At 41.3% G+C, this 23263-nt stretch overlaps 1 protein-coding gene across 7 annotated transcripts in view; it reads right to left on the bottom strand.

Annotated features, from left to right (window-relative positions):
• The window catches only part of CFAP61 (cilia and flagella associated protein 61), a 422179-nt gene that overhangs the window by 42259 nt on the left and 356657 nt on the right, over positions 1 to 23263 (bottom strand). For all 7 annotated transcript variants that reach the window (XM_073236976.1, XM_073236977.1, XM_037022518.2 and 4 more), the window contains one exon: positions 19485 to 19690. In XM_073236976.1, coding sequence (XP_073093077.1) covers positions 19485 to 19690 — 206 coding nt within the window. The remainder of the gene's footprint in view (positions 1 to 19484; positions 19691 to 23263) is intronic.

Raw genomic sequence — 23263 nt, 5'->3', positions numbered from 1 at the left:
TCTCTCTGTGGGAGGAGTGCCAAATAGTTTGCAGTTATGGTTTGGAACTGCTACTCCAGCCATGCAAGTCAGCTACTCTCCAGGAAATCTGGAGTTGGGATGGAGATGTATCTGCTTAATCCCTGTGGGTTTGGGGATTTGTAGCAGGTAAACAGGTAAAGATGAATGGCAAGCCAAGAAAGCTAGGTGCAGAGAGAAAGAAACAGCCACTGTTTGGTTTCTAGCTGCCCTGTGCTTCCTGACTGTGGTCCCTTCTCCAGGTCCAGCCACATCTCTGCCTTTTGTTTCTATCAGATCCAACCATGCATCTTTAAAATGAACTTTCCTTTTTAGATTAAATCAGCTTCAGCTGTTTCTGCTCCTCATAACCAGAATCCTAAGTAACTCAGAGATTATCAGCTGATTTTTCAAGTGATTATTGATATAAATGTGATTGCTTATATACATGACACAAATTCTCACTTATTGATTTTCAGGCATAGCTATCGACTTCTTGTTATGGCAAATAAGGATATATCATTTAAAACACAAACCCTCACATCTCCCTATCCTGCACTTTCCAAATAGTTTGCATTGCAATATTTGGTTAAATTAGTATCTGCATATACTATTTTAATAATGACAGTATTAACAACATTTCCTTTTGTATAACTTCTTGTCTTGGAAATAATAACCACCCTGTTTTTTTCCCTTAGTTTTCAATATATCTAGCACAATTTTTTTCTAAAATGTTCTACCAGTTCTGTAAAATATCCCTTAATATTATTTTCCACATAAACATATCAAATAATCAGAATAATTAACTTTTTCCCAGCATTCATCCTATACTCACCACCATGTGTGTTTCTGGCTGGCTGGCCTGGTTGTGCCATGAAATTACCCCCACATTGCTCTCCAGCATTTGAGTCCCTGCTTTACTCCTTTGTTTACAACTTTGGTTGCTTCTAAAAGATAACTCTTACTATGTAGAACTAAAAAATGTGTTTTAAACATTTTTTAAAGAATTATTTTAAAAGGAATTTAAAAATATGCTTGAGGGCATTATGCTAAGTGAAATACATCAGAGAAAAGCAAATATTGGATGATCTCTCTTATATGTGGAATTTATAGATACCTCACTCATTTAATTAATCCCCATGCTCATAGATATAGAGAACAGACAGCTGGTTGCCAGAGGTGGGGTGTTGGGATGGGGAGAAACGGGTGAACAATTCTTGTTCTGGTTTCAGTTTAAATAAAGTGTTTATTTTAAAAAATTTAAATTAAAATATAGTTAAATTGTAAGGATAACATAATGAACTCCCATTGCCCAGTTCCAACATTTATTGACTCAGGGTCACTCTCATGTTATCCCTTCCCTATCTCCTTTTCTTTCTCCTGGGTTATTTTAAAGCAAATCCCAGATATTTCAGTAGGTGTCTTTAAAAGATAAGGATTCTGTTTTTAAAGCATATATAACTGCAATACTGTCTTCACATTAAAAAAACTAATAATTCCTTAATATCATCAAGTATTCAGTGTTCAAATTTTTAATAATGTCATAAATAGCATAATTGATTTTTTACAGTTTGAGTGAATCAAAATTAATTGATGTTTTAAAAATCTGTCATAATCCATAGGCTCCCCTTCTATCTCTGTTTTATTTCTTGCAATTTATAGGAGGAATCACATTAATTGTCCTGTAGAGTTTCTCACAGTCTGAATTTTGTGGACTGCAGTTCTGAGGTATTGTTGAACATGCAGCTTCTTCTCATCTATTTCCTATAAAATGGTGGTGGATCTAAGCTCCTGGCCAGATTCAAGTGCAGTTTTCATTTTCATTGTGGTATGTTTTCCCACAAAGAAGCATATAGCATCCAGTTATCTCCTTTTCTGTATCAGCAGCCACTGATGCTCAAAACCTTTACTCAAAACCACTAGTGGTTGCAAAATGGTGATATTCTAACCATTACTCCTTCATTTCTGAACACCAATAGTACTGTTCCATTGATTCTTACTTGATGGATGGTCATAGAATTATTTTTTGAAATTATTTCCTCCCAGAAGTGTGAAGATATTGGCCCATTATCTCTTAGGTTCTGAGGTTGCTATAGAAAAAACTGATGCTATTCTGATTCTAGCTCCTTTTCAAGTGACATGCTTTACTCACTGAAAGCTTTTTGTAGCTTCTCATTATCCCTGGTTTTCTGGAATTTCATGATAGGGAGACTTGGGCTGTCTGTCATTTATTGTGGATTTTTCAATCTAGAGATTGATGTCTTTCAGTTCTGGGAATTTTTTCTACCATGTGTTTAAAAGACCTTTCCATTCTGTTTGTTCTCTTTTTATGGACTTCCTATTAGTCAGATATAGGAATTCCTATAATAGTTAGAACAATTTCTTGTTCTCTTTTCCATGAAATTTCCTTGACTTATTGTAAGTCTGGGGAAAGGAAATACTGGGGCAAAATACCTCTAAAACCAAAATCAGTCAAAGGGACAAATAAAATTTAAAATCCGTTTATTGCTTACAAACTGAAGTCTGGGGCCTTTTCTCTTTCCTGCTCCAGTAGAAGCAAAACTGGCCCTCCCCCTCACCTCTCAGGTACAGATAAGCCCTCCGTTGCCCAGGTAGTTACTCATTGATATGGAGGTGAACTTCTCTCCACCACTGAGGAATGATGCAAATGAACTAAAGCCATACTTCTTTCCACCTCTGAACGCCTATTGATATGCAGATGTACTAAAGCCAGGCGAGATATTCTGGAAATATTACAATTTTACTCACACTTATCTTCCAATACCTCTACTCCTGGCTGCTGCCATTCTAGGGACAGGACAGAGGAAGGGCCTAGGGACTGTATCCATCAGCATTGGGACTTTCCCCTAATTCCTTCTCCTGTTAGCTCCATACCTCACACTTTTCCCAAGGTGGATCCTATGTCTCTACATCTGGAGTTTGTCCAGTTCTAGAAAACAAACTTCCAGTTTCCTATTGGGAAGAGACAGGGAGGAGCAGTTGCTTGACCATTGCAGGAAGGAAAGGACTGGAGAGGGGGAGAATCTTTTCATTAGTCCCATTTTCACTGTCATGCCTCATCTCAGCCTTCAGTCACCACTGCAGATTCCTCTGCTCTGTTATGGCAAACTTCCCAAAATATGCCATTACCTCTCACCTCCCCTTGTCTCTTCTCTAGTTTTATTTTTCCTTATGGGTAAATTTGCACATTTTTTTTGATTTTATGGTTATTTTATGGGGGTTTCAGTAGGGAGAGGAGGTAAACTTGTATGTTCAATCTGCTATATTTAACCAGAAGCCCCTAAGTTATTTTTCAGTACAATCCTAAGTAGCAAGTCTTTTCACCAATGTTTGATCTCATTATTTTAGTCTCATGGAGTCTTAATTCTGGAACAGAAGTTTATTGGAAACTGCCTCTAGATCAGCTTGAGTTCTTTGCATGGATTTGAGGATGTTTGGTAGAATAAAGAAAGCTGTGTTCATGATTTTTATCTTTTGTTATTCTGCTGTGTTCACTGCCTTCCCAAATAAACAGAGCCTGAGGTAAGGATTAAGTGATAGTGTTTTATTTGGGAGGTACAGTCCAAGGGCAGCCAGTGTGAAAGGGGATTGAGGTGGTGAAATATGCAGAACAACTCAGGATTATGCATTATGTGCTGGTCACTGCTTCAGGCTAGGGGTATATACTCAGCTATGAAGGTGTCTCTAGATGGCCTATATGGAGAAACTGTATCTTGAGGCAATCTGGCAAAGGCAGGGAAAGGCCCTTATCTTTTCTGGCTCCCTCCTATCCACAGAGAATCAATCAGGCCTTTGCACATCTGCCTTGAATCATGCGGCATTCCTGGCAGTTGCTCAGGAGCCAGATCCTATGCTCTGTGGCACAGGGCTTATTTAAATCCGCAAGTGGGAGGAGGAGCTGAAACTCTCAGGAAACAAGTAAGGCTGGGAGGATCTAAGGATGTGTGCTGGGGCATGGACATGCTGATGGAGAGAATGGATGTGCTCATCATAGGAGCCAGGCCTGTCTGAGTTTCCTCCAGGAATTTTTCGAAGTGGCACTAGCAAAGAGAGGCCCCTCAACTCTCTGAGCACCATGCTACGAGGTGCATGAGCACAGGAAAAATATTAACAAAGCCTTTTCAAAAACTTTAATCCAGTGACAACTTCAAATTAATAATTAAAAAAAACACTGAAATTAAAAATGCTTCTTCACATCAGATATCTTCCTACTTAGTGAGCTACAAGCTGACCTATTGCATAAAAGACTAGGTTAGCGCTTCAGTCCAGTACATCACTGGTGGAATCAGGGTGGGGTTATATTAGTTCCTATATTAAATCTTTGTTAGGACTCTAGCAGCTCTGGAACCTCATCTGGAAAGACCCACTTGCAGATCTGTCCAGAGGGCAATACCCGACTTGATGGACACCTTTTGAAGTGCACTGGAGAGGGTTCGATTCAGGAGCCTGACAAGCCCAGCAGATCCTGGTAGCAAGCCCATGTTAATATCGTGAATGAGATCTAGCTTTGTTCAACTATCATTGTGGAAATCCTACAGCTTGCAGGCGCCGCTTGTCAGCTGGGGCTGATAGTGGCTAGGAACTAATCATTAGGCATGCCATGGAGCACAGAATCCACCTCCCAGCAGCTTTGCGGCCTCCAGCGTGGTGTATGTTTTCCTATTTCACTTGGATTTTCTCCTAATGATTGAACTATAGATTATTAATGCTGTGAGCCTCTGGGATCCCAGCATGACTGTGCTGGGCTCTATTCTACCCACCGAGCCTTCAGCACGTATCCTGGCCTGGCAGACAGTGTTCCGGCAGCTGTCAGAGCCACTGGGGCCCAGAAGGGATCGTGGGCTCCAAATAGTGGCTCCTATTAGCAGCTGCGGGGGCATTGTTGGTGGCATTTGGTGCTCTCTTCTTCCCAAATTACCAGATAGAGTGAATAATGTCACAAAACACAGCTCAGAGTTTACTGGGTGGGTGACAAAAAGTGTCTTTGGAGAGAAGAAAAGTGGCTGAGGCCATGCTGGGACTATGCCATCTGTCACTCTGCAAAGTTATCCTGGACAAGTGCCGGAACAGCCACTGAGCAGCACACACAGAGCCAGGTTTGGGGATGCACAGGGCCTGCGGCAGTGTGACCCGGGGCTGGGGCCTCTGGCCTCTCTTGAGTGGAGTGTAGCCCAGCAGCCATTTGTGGAACAGCTCCTCCAGGGTAGGCTCTGAGCCAAGTATTTCCTGTCGTCAATTTGTTTACTCTTAACAGCCACATCAGGAAGCAGTTATAAGCCCCCTTTTATAGGGGGAAGTGGAGCTTAGACAAATGGAGTCACCTGCCTAAGACAACACTGGTAGGAAAGGTCTGAAGGACCCCCTGTATGTGTTTTTTGAGCAGTGCACTCTCCCTTCCACATATTATCACCACCAAGTGAGAACCAGGAGAGTTGCTTTATACTCCAATAAGGAACTTGAAGCTGTATAATTTCCAAAGCAGGGTTTGAACCCAGAACCAGCTGACTTGGAGGCCATTCTCATGGTGGCCAAATGGGAGTGCCCAGGCAGTACCACATGCCTTGGGCAGCAGGGCCTGGCTGCATGGCAGCCTAGAAGACTGTGAAGAGACAAACAGCACCAAACTTGGGGTGCAAATCTGTTTTGTTCTGCTCGGGATGTCATAACTAAACAACACTGGGTGGCTTAAACAACAAAATTTATTTCTTACAGTTCTGGAAGCTGGACATCCAAGATTAGGGTGCCAGCAGGGTGTGCCTCTCTTCATGGCGTGCAGCAGGCTTCCCACTACGTACTCACATGGAGAAGAGATAGATCTCTCTCTCTTCCTTTTCTTGTAAGACCATAATTCTACCAGATTAGGGACATACCCTATGACCTCATTTAACCTTAAATAACTCCTAAAGACCCTATCTCTAGATAGTCACATTGGGGACTAGGGTTTCAACATATAAATTCTGTGGGGACCTAATTCAGGCCAAAGCACTGGGGTTATAGTGGGAGAATAAACCAACAGAGAAGTTAAACAAGATAATGGAATGGAGAATGACTTATAGATGTTGGTTGGGGAGAGGGATTATGGTGGTCTATGTAATGTGAGAGGGATGTTCAGCCATACATAAGGCTGGAGATGTTTTACATATGTGTAATAAATATAAAGTTTTTATTTACTTATTATTGTTCTAAAATATGAAAAAAAAGTCAGTATTTTAAAAATGTTACTCCACTAAGTTCTCACTTGCATTGTTCCTGATTAGCAATCTGTTGTCATTCCTATCTTTATTCCTCTGTAAACAATGTTTTCTCTTATTGCTTTTTATATTTTGTCTTTATCATAGGTTTTGAGTTGTTTGATTATGATATGCCTTGGTGGAATTGTCTTCATGCTTTTCACACTTGAGATTCATTGAGCTTCTTGGATTTGTGGGGTTATAATTTATATCAAATTTGGAAAAATTCATTCTTTAGGTGATTTGAAGTTGTTCCATAGCTCATGGATATTCTGTTCATCATTTTTAAATTCTTTTTTCTGTTTGTTTCATTTTGGATAGTTTCTATTGTTATGTCATCAAGTTCACTAATCTTTTCTTCAGCAAGGTCTAATTTTCCTTTAATCCCATATAGTGTGTATTTTCATCTCAGACATTGCATTTATCTCTAGATGTTTGATTCGGATCTTTTATATACCTTCTACATCTTTACTTAACTTTTTTACCATGTGGAATACAGTTATAATAATTGTTTTAACATGCTTCTCTGCTAATTCTAACATCTGTGTCAGGTCTGGATTGGTTTTAATTGGTGGATTGTGCTCCTCATTATGAATTATATTTTCCTGCTTCTTTAGATGCCTATTAGTTTTCCTTGCTACTGAGGGGAGACTGAAATATGTATTTCACTCACTGCCTCATAAATTTTGAGGTTCCCCAGGCTGGCCAGTTGGAACACACACTGTTCCCAGCCTGGTGTAAGCACTGGCACTGTAACCTCTAATCCTTTTGAGGGGTTCTTTCCTGGCCTTGGGGAGCTTCAAAGCTTCAAAGGTTAGGCTGACTCCCTTGTTAGGGGCCAAAGTTAGGGTGACTCTAAGTGGAAGCCAATGCTCATTTACCACTATAGAAATCCTAAGGTCCTTAAGAATTATGCTATATCTACTTTGCCTGTGCTCTATGAACAGAACAACTAAGCCCTGATGAGAGAATATTTGTTTACAACATGGTTTACTGGATATTTTAAGCCACTATTAAGACCTCCTGCTTAGAAAGAAAGATTCCTTTCAAAATATTACTGCTCATTGACAGTGCACCTGGTCACCCAAGAGCTCTGATGGAGATGTCCAACACGATTAATGTTGCTTTCATGCTTGATAACAACATAACATCCATTCTGTAGCCCATGGGTCAAGGAGTTATTTAGACTTCTAAGTCTTATTATTTAAGAAATATATTTCATAAGGTTATAGCCACCATAGATTGATTTCTCTGATAGATCTGGGCAAAGTAAATTGGAACCTTTCTGGAAAGTATTCAGCATTCTAGATGCCATTAAGAACATGCATGATTCATGCAAAGAGGTAAAAATATCAGCATTAGCAGAAGTGGAAGAGGTTGATCCCACGCTTATGGATGACTTCGAGGGGTTTAAGACTTTAGTGGAGGAAGTAACTGCATATGTGGTAGAAATAACAAGAGAATTAGAATTAGAAGTGAAGCCTGAAGATGTACTAAATTGCTACAATCTCTTGATACAACTTTAATGGATGAGGAGTTGATTCTTATGGATGAGCAAGGAAAGTGGTTTCTTGAGATGAAACCTACTCCTCATAAAGATACTGTGAAGGCTGCTGAAATGATAGCAAAGGGTTTAGAAGACTACATACACTTAGTTGGTATTGCAGTGGCAGGGTGTGAGAGGACTGACTCCAGTTTTGAAAGAAGTTCTATTGTGGGTAAAATGCTATCAAACAGCATCGCAAGCTACAGAGAAATTGTTCATGAAAGGAAGAGTCAACCATTCAGCAAGCTGTTGTTATTGTCTTATTTTAGGAAATTGTCACAGTCATCCCAACCTTCAGCAACCACCGCCCTGATTAGTCAGCAGCTATTAGTCACAGGTAAAGTAATTATAGAACTTTGCACTTGCATAGTACTTTACATCTTTTTAAGTATTTTCACATCATGATGTACTTTCATTCTACAATGTGAGCAGATTTATCAGGTTATATCTCCACTGTATAGGTGAGGAAATTGATGCTCAGTGAGGTTAAATGCCCTGCCCAAGTTCACAAAACTAATATCAAGGCAAGGCCCTCCACCAGCAAAAAGATCACAAGGCACTGAAAGCTCAGATGATGGTCAGCATTCTTTTTAACAATAAAATTTCAAAATTAATGTATTTACCTTGTTTTTTTAGATATAATGTAATTTGCACACTTAATGAACTATAGTATAGAATAAAAATAACTTTGATTTTCACTGGGAAACCAAAAACTTCAGTTGACTCACTGTATTGGAATATTCACTTTACTGTGGTGGTCTGGAACTGAACCTGCAATCTCTCTGAAGTGTGCCTGTACACAATTCTTGCAGTGTGTTCCAAAGTTCACTAATAAGGTTGACCTCTATAAGCCATGACATTTCCTTGTAACCTTGGATGTGTTGAGTTCACACAGGACATACATTAGGCTTTCATCTGGCCTGCAAGGGAGCCACTAGCTGTGCTTCAAATACTAATAAAGCCTGCTTCTTCTCTGTTTTTGAAAAAATAAAAATACAAATAGAATTTCTAATATTTTCTTCCTCCACACACAAATTACCCTTGACATCCCCATGCCAAGATATTTTTTCAGGGAAGCAAAGTTATTCTCATGTCCTAGGCAAGTGCTTTCTTTAAAGGATGTCACTGCATGATGGAAAACACTCCCCAAGTCCTGGATAAGGGGAATTGTACTGCAAATCAGGAGGCTCTGGTTCTGGTGTCATTGATGCCACTATTTGGTGGTGACCCATGGCAAACCCTGCCATTTTGGTTTACTTGTCTATGAGGTGAGCGTGCTGGCCTGCAGTTAAGGTCCCTCCTAGCACCTAGGTAAGAGAGAGGTAACTTCCAAGAGAGGTGAAGTTGTACTGCCAGTGAGCTTGTTGCAGGAGCAAATAGCAGCTACCTTTCAACTCCTCTCATCTCATGTAGCTCAATCATCTGAAATGTGCTTTGGGATTAGGTATGGGTTTTACATTCTACCTAGCTTTCAAAAAGTCTTTTTCTAAATTTTCTATAATAAACATGTATTGCTTTTGTAATGGGAAATACTAAGAAGTAAACAAATACATACAAAATGATCCTCTAAAAGAAACATTAAAAGATCCAGGCCTAGAAGGAAAGGCATGAGAATCCCGCATGCATGATAATTCCATGCAGCCCAGTTGGCTTCAAAGCTTCTCTTTGCAAATGTTAGTTTGCTATAAAAAATTTAGGCAGGCAGGTCAGTTTCTCCTCATGGTTCAGTAGACTAAAAACATAATTCTGAAGTATATTTATTTTAACAATTTCAATAACAATAGAACAACTCAGTTGTTTCTTGGAGCTTGGTAAAGAGGTATTTATATTAAAGGAATTCAGTAGCCTTGTAGATAAACATTGCCTCAGCAGCTACTATTTTAGATTAAAAAACAATAGCCTTGTAATGCTGTCAGATGAGAAGGAGGAAATAAATCTATAAAGGACTTTAACTCTTGCCACAAAACCTTGGAGAGAAAAGTGATATCATACAGATGTTCAGAGGGCCAGAAGTCAGTTCTGAACAGAGCAGTCTGAGCTCCTGAACTCTAAACCAAGACCTGGGTCTGACAGCAGGGTAGGATGTTAGTAATCAAGAAATATCATGGATAACTGGTGAGGAAGTAGAAGGCTGGCTGGGGTTTGGCCAGCTGAACTGTGCATGCAAAAATGGGTAAGCAGGAGGTATGTGGTGCCACTTGCCTCACATATTGTGTGACCAAATGCCCCAGAAGCTTGCCTGCTCCACCCCTTCTCCCACACTGCTCTTCCTTATCATCTGCTCCTTGGCATATGATCTGGGGAGAACTTTCTGTCCACTTGCCCCCACAACAGCAGATATAGAGAGAAAACACTTCCTCCTTCAATGTACTGGGTCTTCACCAAGCACCTACCTGTCAGGTACCATAACTGCATGTTGGGACTTGGAACCAGAAAGGGCTGGTGACAAGCATTTTCAAGAATGATTGTCCATAGATGCCATGCCCAGCACCACTTACTGCAGCCCCATGGATATGCCCGGTCTACAGCAGTATTGTGTCCATAGCACTCTCTGCAGTGGTGGAAATCCTCTATTCTGCTCTGTCCAGGGTGGTAACCTCTAGCCACATGAAGCTAACAAGCATGAGAAATGTGGCAAGTGTAGTCACACTAAGCTTTTAATTTTATTTAATCTTAATTAAAATTTAAATAATGCCATCTGGCAATTGGCTATTATATTGGGCAGTGCAGGTCTAAGGTGTTTGTAACTCTTGACGTGTGAAGCAATTTTCCAAAGCAATTTTTAAAATTGAATATTAGATTCTAGACATAATTCCAACAGCTCATAATTTCAAATTTTAAATGATATTTAGAATCTACTTCCCTGCTTTGGGTGCCAGTGCTTTGAAAGGAAATTGTCTTGAAGTGTTGCTTATATAGAAATTCCTTTGCTATAAAGTGCCCTGGGAGGTACACTATCACCTCTACTCTTCCCACATCACTAACTCTGAATAAAACACTGGATTTCACACTTAATTTAATTCTTGATAATGACCTCTTCCCAAGTAATGCTTTTTCTTAGAGCATGACTCCAAGAAAGAAAAAGCATACATGAAATTTCATGGGCACTCCCAAGGAGATGGTTTTTAAAATAAGGTATGGCAAGCACATAAATGCGTGCCATTTGGAAGCATTTGCTCACTTGAATATTTAAAGAAAGCATTGTATTTTCCCTAAATTTGCATTAATTTGGGAGGGAGAATAGTTACATTATTGAATAAAAGGCTGGAAATATTTGCCTCTCCATGAAGGCTATTATGGACTTGCAGTGAATATGAACATTGGAGGTAAAGTAATAATAAAAGTAATTAGAAAACTTTGCACTTGCATATTACTTCACATCTTTTTAAGTATATTTTCACATCATGATCTACTTTCATCCTGTGATGTGGGCAGATTTATCAGGTTACATCTCCTCTGTATAGGTGAGGAAACTGATGCTCAGTGAGGTTAAATGTCTTGCCCAAGTTCACAAAGCTAATAAGCAATGATGCAGGAATTGGGTACTGAATTTACTTGCTCAGTCTTTACAGTCTCATCAATAAAAGACTTTAACATTAAAAAACTTTTGGCTGTGAGATGGGACACTTATTTTTCTTTCTTTCATTTATGGGCACTATCCTCAGGCACAGAGTCTTACTAATAGGAATAAAGCTGAGGCACTTGAAGTAAGAATTTATACCTTCCTGACCCCTCAAAACCCTAAAGAAATATCAATCCAGGCCTTTCTAATAACTGCTAAAATGATATGCCAAACTATGTTTTTCATGGCAACTGAGGAAAATTATTGGAACACACTGGATAATAAGGAATTTTTTAAAAGCTTGCCAAAATATGGAAGCCATCTAGGCGTCCACTGATACATGAATGGATAAAGAGGATGTGGGACATACAGACAATGGAATATTACTCAGCCATAAAAAGAAAGAAATACCTCCACTTGTGACAACATGGATGAAGATAGAAGGTATCATGCTAAGTGAAATAAGCCAGACAGAGAAAGAGAAATATTAGATGATTTCCCTTATATGTGGAGCATAAAAATCAAAACATAGAAAACAGAAACACACTCATAGATACAGGAAACAAACTATTGGTTACTAAAAGAGGAAGAGGTTGGGAGGACAGGTGAAATAGATGAAGGGGATAAAGAGGAACAGACTTCTGGTTAAAAAAATAGGGTGAAAGTACAGCATAAGGAATATAGTCAATAATATTGTAATAATTCTGTGTGGTGACACATGATAACTAGACTTACTGTGGGGATCATTCTGTAATGTATAAAAATATAAATCACTATGATGCATACCTGAAATGAGTAAGATATTGTAAGTCAATTATATTTCAATTAAAAAAAGCTCCATACTTTATTCAGGGATATGTGTTCATTAGTTTGAGCCTTCATTCCTGACTAAATGAATGGGAGTGTTTCTTTTCCTTCACATTATCATCTTTGCATGAATATCTGAAGGGGCACATGCTGTTTATACTTTCAGGGTGATTCAGAACAATCTTGCCTCTCATCCCAGGCAAGTCTAATTTTACATAAATGTCACAGTGGGAAAAAGGAGAGAGGTGACATATACTAGGAAAAAAAGTCCTAATCTTTGAATCAGAGAAACATTACAATAGTGGACATTTGTTGTATCAAATGGAATTTGGCTCCCACATTGGTCTGTACCTCCAGATTGCAGGTTAACAAGGGATGTTCAAAACTATGGGTTCCATCTAAAAAGCCAAGTGATCATATGAGAAATGCCACTGGGCAAGAAGCCGTCTGTTGGAGCAAAGGTGCAGGAGAGTGATCAGCGAGACGTCCCAGCTCAATCACCTTTCGCACATGTGAGGGAAGGGAAACAGACTGTAACTAACTGACTGGAGAGTAAAATGAAGAGAACGGATTCTGAATTTAGCAACTCCTTTGAAAAAGGAGTCTTCATAAGGCTATCAAAAGGAGCTGGCATATCTGAAATGAAACAGATGAGCAGGAACACTTTTCAGAGTTTACAGAGAGGCAAAATGGGGACTTGGTAAGTGGCCAAAAGGGAAGGCTGCATCTTGGAAGAACTATTATTCAGCAACTTTTAGGTACATGTGAACAAACTGACAAATTGGAGCCAGCAGTCATTATTTCAAGAAGATTTTGATACGTCTGGAAAAATGGGCACCCAGAATTTAGTGTGTGATTTTTCTACTGGACTCAGCATAAGGCCACTGACCCCAGAGGAACAGAAAAACATTTAAGTCATGGTAAACAACTCCAACTGGAGTCGAGTAAATGAGCTAGGAGACAGTGTGGGCTGGCAGCATCCTGATTTGCAGCTCCGAAGAGAGAGACTGCACAAGGCAGCTTTCCTATGGGAGTGACTGGAGCTTCACAGTGCAAAAAGGTAATGGCAGCCTTTTAAAGGGCCTGCTCAAATCCCATTTAGAAGATCGTGCACAGCAGCACTTACCCACTAAAATTAGGCCATTCGAGTGTTTGGGGAAGTGTGGCGGAGGCTGGCAGCACGCAGGAGGAGAGGGTGATGTGACGGCAGTCTTTGAGAGCAGAGCATGTTAAGATGTGAAAAGAGGTGATTTAATCAAGGTTTATGAGTATCTGATGGGCTCACACAAAGAAGCCAGGGCAAGACCTATTCACGCCGTGAGGATAAAGGATGCTACAGACTGTTAATTAAGGCTAAGGGGGGAGGGCTAAGACCTTTTTCTTGCAGGGCCATCGATAAGTGGGGTAAATGAAGAAGAGGTAGAGTTAAAAAAAAAGGGGGAAGGCAGGGGACATGCCTGGTTAGAGCCCTGAGCCAGGGGTTTCTCAGGAAACCGCCTCAGCCTCCCCTCCCCTCCCCTCTCCTCTCCGTCTGGTTCATGTGTCAGCTTCCTGTGCCCTCACTGAGGTGAGGCTCCTTCTGCGCGTCCCTCCAGCCTGAGGGAGGGGTGGTATTGGGGGGCAGGGGAGGTGCTGCTCATTCTCAGTAGTCAAAGGACTTAGCAGGTGGGGGGCATTGCCTGGTGTGTGATAGGCGTGTGCATGTGTGCCCATGGGGCACTGTAGGACACAAGTGCTCTTAAGAGCAAGATTGGGAAAAAGTACATTTTAGTAACATTTGTGACGTGACTTTAAATACTGGTTGGTTCAGAAAGGAATGAATAAGAATAGCCTTCACTCATTTTCCAAAGTAGTAAAGCAATCAATCGGTTGGTTGATTTCTCTCTCTTACACACACATATACAAGCACTGGGCCACCAGTAGTGAATTTGTTTTCTTTGTGGCCCACAGTTTGTGCTGGCACTCCAAGGTAAAAACAGAACAAAACGTAGGTGGAATCCAAGCCAGCCTGGGTCCCAGCCCCTCAGCTACACTGCTGTCCATGACAGCTGTCTGTGTGCCATGGTGGCTGACTGCTCTGCCACCACCAGGTGTCCCCAGATGGCTCCATGCAGGGCAACCAGAGCCACTGTTCCTGAGGCCTCCACTGCTCCAGCACCTGCCCCAGTGGTGGCCACCATCCCCCTGGCCCTGCTAAGGGCTGCTCATTCTGGGTCCTTGATGGGGTGAGAACAGATTGAGGGAACTTGGGAGAAAGGACCCAGAAAGTTTCTTTGAACCCAGAGAGGAACCTGACCTTGAGGTATGTCTGTCTGGCAGAAGACTGAGCTGTTGGTTAACAGCCAGTCCTCCCTCCCAGCATGGAGGGAGGGGCCCCCAGATGCAGAGGGTGGAAAGCTGCCCAGGTGTGAATAAGAGATGTTGCTGGCCAGGGAAACAACCTGCAGTCCTATTGTGTTCAAAATAAGCTAACCCATTCACCCTGCCTGCTTGGAAAGAGCCTCACCAGTTCATCTGACAGCAGACAGGGCTGGCAGTGCAGGGCCAAGAATTAGCCCTGGAACCTGGCAGCATTTCATGGCATTTGAAAAGAATGTGACAGCAGCTGCATGTACACGCTGACACATGTACAGAGTGACCGACAAGGCATGGCATGCCCTTGGGGCCTCGCTTAAAAATGACCAGCAACCTCTTCCACCAGCAGCCGCCACTTGCCTGCCCCTGATGCCTCTTTCTTACAGATGTCAGTTGGCATGTCCACATATTCAGTGTTGTTCCATTTTGCCATCCCAAATATTCACTCTTAACAAATCAAATTAACTTTTAAAATTATTACTATCATCAGTTACCAGCTGTGCCCTGACTAGTGGTCCCCAGTTCACAGTCCGCCTGTTTCAACATCACCTCCTTCTCAGAGAAAAACAATCCAGCTAGGGCTTTTGAATTTGGTCAAACATGAAAACATTTTCTTTTCCGAGAAGACTCTCAGCATATCACTGCCCACCAAGTAAAATTTTTCTTTAAAAAACAACCGAGTCAAACTGGACAGCTACTTTTAAGAGAATGAAACTGGATCATTGTCTAACCCCATACACAAAAGTAAATTAGAAGTGGATCAAAGACCTGAATGTAAGTCATGAAACCATAAAACTCTTAGGAAAAAATATAGGCAAAAATGTCTTGGACATAAACATGAGCAACTTCTTCATGAACATATCTCCCTGGGCAAGGGAAACAAAAGCAAAAATGAATTAAGTGGGACTATATCAAACTGAAAAGCTTCTGTATGGCAAAGGACACCATCAATAGAACAAAAAGGCATCCTACAGTATGGGAGAATATATTCATAAATGACATATCCAATAAAGGTTGACATCTAAAATATCCAGAGAGCTCACTCACCTCAACAAACAAAAAGCAAATAATCCAATTAAAAAATGGGCAGAGGACATTTTTCCAAAACAGACAGTTTTCCAAAGAAGAAATTCAGATGGCCAACAGGCACATGAAAAGATACTCCATATCACTAATCATCAGAGAAATGCAAATTAAAACCACAATGAGATATCACCTCACACCAGTAAGGATGGCCATCATCTAAAAGACAAACAACAACAAATGTTGGCGAGTATGTGGAGGAAGGGGAACCCTCCTACACTGCTGGTGGGAATGTAAATTAGTTCAGACCAATGTGGAAAGCAGTATGTGGGTTCCTCAAAAAATTAAAAATAGAAATAACATTTGACCCAGCAATTCCACTCCTAGGAATTTACCCTAGGAATGCAGCAGCCCAGTTTGAAAAAGACATATGCACCCCTATGTTTATTGCAGCACTATTTACAATAGCCAAGAAATGGTAGCAACCTAAGTGTCCATTAGTAGATGAATGGATAAAGAAGATGTGGTACATATACACAATGGAATATTATTGAGCCATAAGAAGAAAACAGACCCTACCATTTGCAACAACATGGATGGAGCTAGAGGTATTATGTTCAGTGAAATAAGCCAGGCAGAGAAAGACAAGTACCAAATGATTTCACTCATCTGTGGAGCATAAGAACAAAGCAAAAACTGAAGGAACAAAACAGCAGCAGACTCACAGAACCCAAGAATGGACTAACAGTTACCAAAGGGAAAGGGACTGGGGAGGATGGGTGGGAAGGGAGGGATAAGGGGAAAAAAGGCATTACGATTAGCAGACATAATGAAGGGATGGGGCAAGGGGAGGGCTGTACAACACAGAAGACAGGTAGTGATTCTATAGCATCTTACTACGCTGATGGACGGTGACTGTAATGGGGTATGTGGGGGAGACTTGATTATGGGGGGAGTCTAGTAAACATAATATTGCTCATGTAATGTGGATTAATGATACCAAACATAAAACAAAAAACAAGCAAACAAACAAAAAACAAAAACAACTGAGTCTCCTCTAACGCAAACATTTTGGGTAAGATTGAGAGCAGTGATAAAATCCTATGCACAAGCTAAGGAACAAATGAACTCATTTCCTAAATGCTTCTATTTTTTATTTTAAATAAATATTAGAGTCATGTCTACAAAGATATAAGGAGGGAAAGCCTATGATTGAATAATTTGATACTTTACCAAAATAAAGCTTATAATTGGAAGTATATAGGAAGATACTCCCATACATAAAAAGTTTCAGAAATTAAGTACCTTTTCTGGAAAATTAAAAATCCATGCATGATAAAAACACTTAACAAGCCAATAATAAAAAGAAACTTTCTTATCCTGATAAAGATGTCTACAAAAATATGTATGGTGAATATCACACAGTTAATGTTGAACACATGCTCTCTAAGATTAATAATGAGGCAGGAGTGGCATCCCTGACTATTTACTGTTTTGCTTTTTACAGCAAATCTTCACCAGCATAGTAAGAAAAGAAATAGAAATGAAAGTTACAAAGATTGGGAAAGAAGAAACAAAAGTCATTATTTTCAGACGATATTTTTCTGTGTGGAAATCTAAAAGAATCCACACATAAATTATTTGAAAGAAATGAGAGAATTTAGCAAATCTGCAGGTACAAAACCATACAAAAATCAGTGCATTTCTACATACCATGTAGCGGCAGTCAATAAGAACATTATATTTAACAATGGCAATAAAAATGTAAAGCACTTTGGATCATAGCAAACTAAAGTTGTGCAAGCCACTTATAAAGAAAATTATAAACCTGTACTGGAAGACATTAAAGAAATCAAGACCTATACTATGTTATGACACTATCAAAGATGTCAATTCTCACCTCACTGACCTGAGGTTTAATGCATTTCCTATCAAATCCAGCTGGGGTTTCACAGAGCTTCACAAGTTTACATCAAAAGCATTGGACGCAAAGGGACAAAAATACCCAAGATACCCCAAAGAAGAGGTTAATACCTGTTAACTCCTACCATAAGGAAAGTGAAAGGCAAGCCTCACAATGGGAGAAGACTTTAAAAGTACATAACCAACGTGAGCTCGCACCCAGAGTACATAAATAACTCCTGTGAATTAGTAAGAAGACTGTCAACATGACAAAAGAAAAATGGACACAAGTCATAAGTGGGCATTTCCCAGAAACTTCACACATGGCCCACAAATATATGAAAGGTATATCAGGAAGGGAAAATTGAAACTGCAGCAGGATACCTATTTGTAACTAGAATGGCCAAACTGAGAGCAGGACTGTGCAGGCACACTGATGTCCTGCTGGGAGAGATTAAGCTGGTAACCACTTTGGGGAACGTTTTGGCATCACCTAGGACACCCGGGAGAAATTTTTGCACAAGGTGTGCCCACAATGCCTATAACATTGTTATAATGGCACCAAACTGGAAACCATTTTACGTCAGTGCACAGGAAGCAGATGGATATACCGGGACACAGTATGTGTGTATTATACAGCCAGGAAAGCCAACAGACTGGAGCTACACACAGCACCCGGGTGGGCCTCACCAACACAGGCAAACATGTCAGCTTTCTCTTGTTGGCCACAGAACTGATCCAAAACTAGGCAAAACAAATTAATACATTATTTAGGAAATCGTATCTAAGTAGCACATCTTTAAAACAAGGTTAGCCCGGCACCCATTTCTGTACAGTTTCACTGGGACATAGCCGTGCCCTCTGGGTGTATACTGTCCGTGGCTGCCTTTACACCACAGTGGCAGAATTGAGTAGTTGTGACAAAAGTCATATGGTCCACGAAGCTGAAAGTATTTACTCTCTGGCCCTTTAGAGAGAAAATTTGCTGATCCCTGCTTTATAGGAAGGAAGGGGAATGATTAACCCAAATGCCAGGATGGTGGTTATCTCCAAGGACACAGAGGGGTTGTGATCAGAGAGGGGTTTCTAATGTCCTCAGGAAGGGAATTAATTCTTAATGTAGGTGGTAGGCCCACAGATTCCCAGTAAGTTATTATCCCTTAAAGTATATGCACATTCTGTATTCTTTTTATTTGTATGATATACTCTACAATTAAAAAAAAAATGTTGAAGAGGAAGGAGAGATTGCTTCCAATCCTGGCAGTCACCCCCATGGATGCTGAGGACCCTGGAATTCCATGATTTACGTCCTACATCTCTATCTGGTAGTGGCACTGTCATCATCTTGTTTGGTGCAAAGAGGGAAGTTCTCCTAACCTTCCTAAGCAGCAGATTGCTTCCAGAAGTGCTTTCAGAAGCACTTCAGTTTCTTAAAGTTTACAAAGGAAGCAAAAGGTGAATCTCTGGCAGCTTTCTGCACTAAATTTCCAGGCTTCCTAGGGGTACAGGATAAAATAGTGTGTTAGAATGTGAAAAGACTGAGAATGAGATCACCCAGTCTAACCAACCTGCCAGTGCAGAATTCCCTTAACAGTATCCTGGTCATGTGGCTGCTCCCTCTGCTTGAGCACAGGCCATGAGGAGGAGGCCGAGGTCACAAACAGCCTGCCCATGGAATTCCCATCAAGACCTCTTAAATTCCTGACCACTGCTCTTAGCAGCCCCATGTCATAAGGAACTTGCACATCATCTCATCCGAGCCTGTGTGTGGTGTGGAGGCCATACGTGGATGCACCTGGGACCCAGGGGGGCTGTGTGAGGACACTTTGAAAGTCCATGCATTTCTCCATGTCACTCTCCACTCTCCTGCCAATGTTAGTGGTCAGATATTCTTTATTACAGTGGAATGAAATCTCTGCCACTCTAGCTTTCCCCCTGGATTCCTGTTTTGCTGTCTGGTGTATTGCAAAACACATCCCTCATTCACAAAACATGACATATGTTTGCATTTCCCCTGAGTAAAGTGCAATGTCCAACTCACCTGTAGAGGTCTGGGACCAGATTGTCCTTATACCGAGCACAGAGGTTGTTTAGGACTTGCTCGTGCTGACCAAACAAGCAGATGTAGTTGGAGGCAGGGAAAGGCTCTTTGGAAAGGCATGTGATGGTTTCCACCATTCTATACTTGTTAATGTGTATTCGGAAGTAAGTCCCATTTTTCGCGTTGCCTGTTACTATTTCTGTACCCTGGGCAGGGGTGGGGGAGATCAGAAAAACAACATTAGGATCAATTCTGGACTTTGGAAACTTTATTACAGCAATTTATTTTTGAAATATAATAGATATTGAGTAAACTCATCAGAAAACTGTGTCAGAAAACCACATACTTGGGCTTAATGACTAAGTGTCCCTCAGGATATTTTAAACTGTGATTGCATTGTTCCGTCTTGCTAAATTAGTTGCTAGGTTACGACCAATTCTCTGCTGTTCAGTACTTTGCACAGTCTGTGGAACTGGGTTTACTCTCTTCTGTGAGGTGTTTTAAGACTGTTAATTTTCATAATTTTTTCACAGCATCATTTTGAGAAAAAGTCACAAGTGATCAGAAGCACTTCAGTTTCTTAAAGTTTACAAAGGAAGCAAAAGGTGAATCCCTGGCAGCTGGATTTGGGGTGCTTCACCTGTTAGGTAAGGTTTGTTTCCAGGAAGAAGGTTGAAGTCTATGGGAAATACACATATGCATCCGACAGGCTACTTGTTGTTTGTAAATTGTCAGCAGTGGGGATTCATGGCTTCATCATGCCCTCTGGACACTGGCTAAAACTGCCACATGAACCTGATGACCAGGGAGCTGCTGCTCTATCCCACGTCAAGGCCACTCTGTCTGTTTAATGGCTGCCCACCTCCCACCCAGAGACCCGCTCCCCACTGGCACAGGCAACACCAGACAAGAGCCTAAGGGACAAACAGGGGCTTTGGTGCTGGGGCTGAATCTGAACATAGCACACAGTAATGCTCAATAAATCTTACCTGAGTGCATATAGATTTAGGCTTTTGCTCTGAAATTGAATGTGGCATTTAGAAATCCAAGACAAGTTGGACTGTTGCAAACATTGACCTAGTCCTGGACATCCCCTGGGGCTTTTGTCTAAACAAGGACATGCAACTCAACTGGATTTTTTAATAAATTGAAGCTTCTGGTGGGTGTTTGGGTATCACATGGCAAAGCCCTGAGGAGGAATTAGCCAATTGTAAAGGCACATGGTGAGACATACAGGAGGGACGTTAGGTAAATTCTGGACTATTCCCAAATATGGGTGCAAAATTGGGTATTTGAGGGACAGAATAAATACAGCTTCGGAGAGGATTGCGGGGGTGTCACCTCAACAGAGATTCAGGTGGTCCATCATTCACAGACAGGAGTGGATGGAGAGGAAACCCACGTGATTCACAGCAGAGGGTAAGGCATGATCTAAGCCATGGAACACCCACATAAAGGATACAACACACCCAACAGAAATTACTGGTAAACTGTATTTCAGGAAAATATGTTCACAATATGTTTTCTACCCTAGAAGTATGGTATGCAGTTTATAATAGTTTATGATGCATACAGTATCATCCTATTTTTATAAAAAATATACAGTATCATTCTATTTGTTTTTGTAACATTTTAACAAGTGTTAATGGTCATTTTCTGTGGCTGAGAGACTGGGTTGTTTTTATTGTTTCTCTCTCTGTTCATTTGGCTATCTGTAGTTTCTATTTTTTAAATATTGATTATCACTTCTAAGATGATAAAAAGGTATTTTATTTTTTTATTTTATTGTTTTTATGAAGTATAGTTAAAATACAATATCCTTTTAGTTTCAGGTGTATATCACAGTGATTCAGTATTTTTACACATTGTGGAATGCTTCCAGTGGTAAGTGTAGTTACCATCTGTCACCATACAGAGTTCTTGCAATATTGTTGACTCTATTTCCTAGGCTGCACTTCCATTTGCATGTACATCTTAATCCCCCTCCCTTATTTCACCTGCCCTGACCCTTTCCCACTCTGGTACCAACAGTGTGTGTGTTTCCTGTATCTGTAAGTCTGTTTCTGGTTTGTTTTGTTTGTTCATTTGTTTTGTTATTTTAATGTTTAAGTTATGTTAAAATTATTTTCAAGTGACCGAGCTGCAGCAAAGAACAAAATGAATAAATTGTGAGGGAGAAGTGAAACAAAGCAGAAAGAGCAGGGGAGAAGGAAGGAGGGAGGAAGAGCAGGAGAGGCGGAGTCTGGAAGAGCTTGGGAAAAGCCAGGCCAGAGCTGCTGGCTACAGACTGTCTGGTCTCCTTACCCGACCTCCCTCACTGTCTGCTCCTGCCACTGGTGCTTCTCCAGTCCTGGAGCACCCCACAGATTTTTTTCCTTTAGGTGTGTTTCCTCAAGTCTGGACTTCTCAGACTGAGCAGTGGACACTTCCCAGGGTGGGGCATGTGACACCGCAGAATAATCCCTGGGGTAACTTTACTCGGTGGCCTATCACTGCAAATGTTATTTCTGAATTAAATACACATGCAACGATGGGAGGGAAGAATGTGTCCGTCCCAGGCATTTCTAAGATTAAATACAAGATTTTAAAGACCATTTAAGTTTGGCCCCAGCTGCTTTGGGCTTTGTCCCTTCCCCCCATCCCAGGGTTGCCTTAGTGGGAAAGCTGAGCATCTGAGGAGGGGCCACTCCCTCACCTGGTGGTAGGGTTGCTGGGGGTCCAGGAGCAGGGGCGCTGGCAAGAGCTCTAGCATCTGCAGTCATCAAGAAATCCCCCCAAGGCCTTGGCCCACTCCTTCTCCTCTGTAAAATTTCTTAACCCTGAGTGATTAAGGAGGGGGACCCAGGTATCGAAGGGGCAGGCCCTGAGATCCACCCATGTAGCTGACAAAATTGTTGACTCTGCAAAGAGTTTCATTAAATAGCCCATCTTCTGCTCACAAAGACTCTGTGTTTTTCCGGGGGCATGAGCTGGTGGAGGCCGAACAACCCAAGGGCCATGGTGACTTGGGGGTGTGCTGACACGTTTTCATGGCACCCAGGCTGGTTGCTGGCTGAGAGGCTAAGCGTTATGTGCCCTCCGATGTCAGCCTGTCCCTGAGGGAAGTATATAGGCAGCATCATTTCCAACGATTTGTTCTCATGGATTTGTTCATTTGGGGGTTTGTTGGTTTTATTTTTTAAAGACAGGACTGCAGTGCTGGGGCTGCCTCTGTAGGTGTTAGCCCATGAGAGCTCTGTGGGTGTAGAGTGCAGAAAGCAGCCACAGTGCGGAGAAAGGAATGACCTACTCATGCTAAGTGTGCTAATCCTAATGGAGGAAGTCATTTTGTCCATTTAATGAGATTTGGCAGCGTGTCAGCATGACCAGGGGGCCATGTTGGGAATTCGGAATGCATCGAACCATTGTGCACTGACATTAAAAACAGGTCACCTCCAGATGGGTTTCTCAGATACAAATTACCCTCGCAGGGCCAGGCAGACTTATCTGAAGTCCTTAGGTCATTCCTAGTCATAGCTGCTGACAGGTCAGGAGAACCCAGTGAAGTCCCAAACTCTTTCTGACTGTCCTCACAGAAAATCGTTTCACTGAACAATAACTTAAGGTGCTTCCCGCCCTGCCATCCACAGAGGGATTCTGGAGTAATGATGATGATTTCACACACTTCCCAGTTCTGTGGGATGTGTCAGGATTCTTCTGGTACTTTAAGTATCTAAGTAAATTGCTAGGAAATTTGGATGTTCAAATAAGATTCTGATGGAGTAACTGGTTCTGGCTTG

Source organism: Manis javanica, chromosome 5, assembly GCF_040802235.1.
Source record: "Manis javanica isolate MJ-LG chromosome 5, MJ_LKY, whole genome shotgun sequence".
NCBI classification, from domain to species: domain Eukaryota; kingdom Metazoa; phylum Chordata; class Mammalia; order Pholidota; family Manidae; genus Manis; species Manis javanica.
The sequence above is the reverse complement of the archived record's forward strand: the minus strand, read 5'-3'. Positions and strand labels throughout refer to the sequence as shown.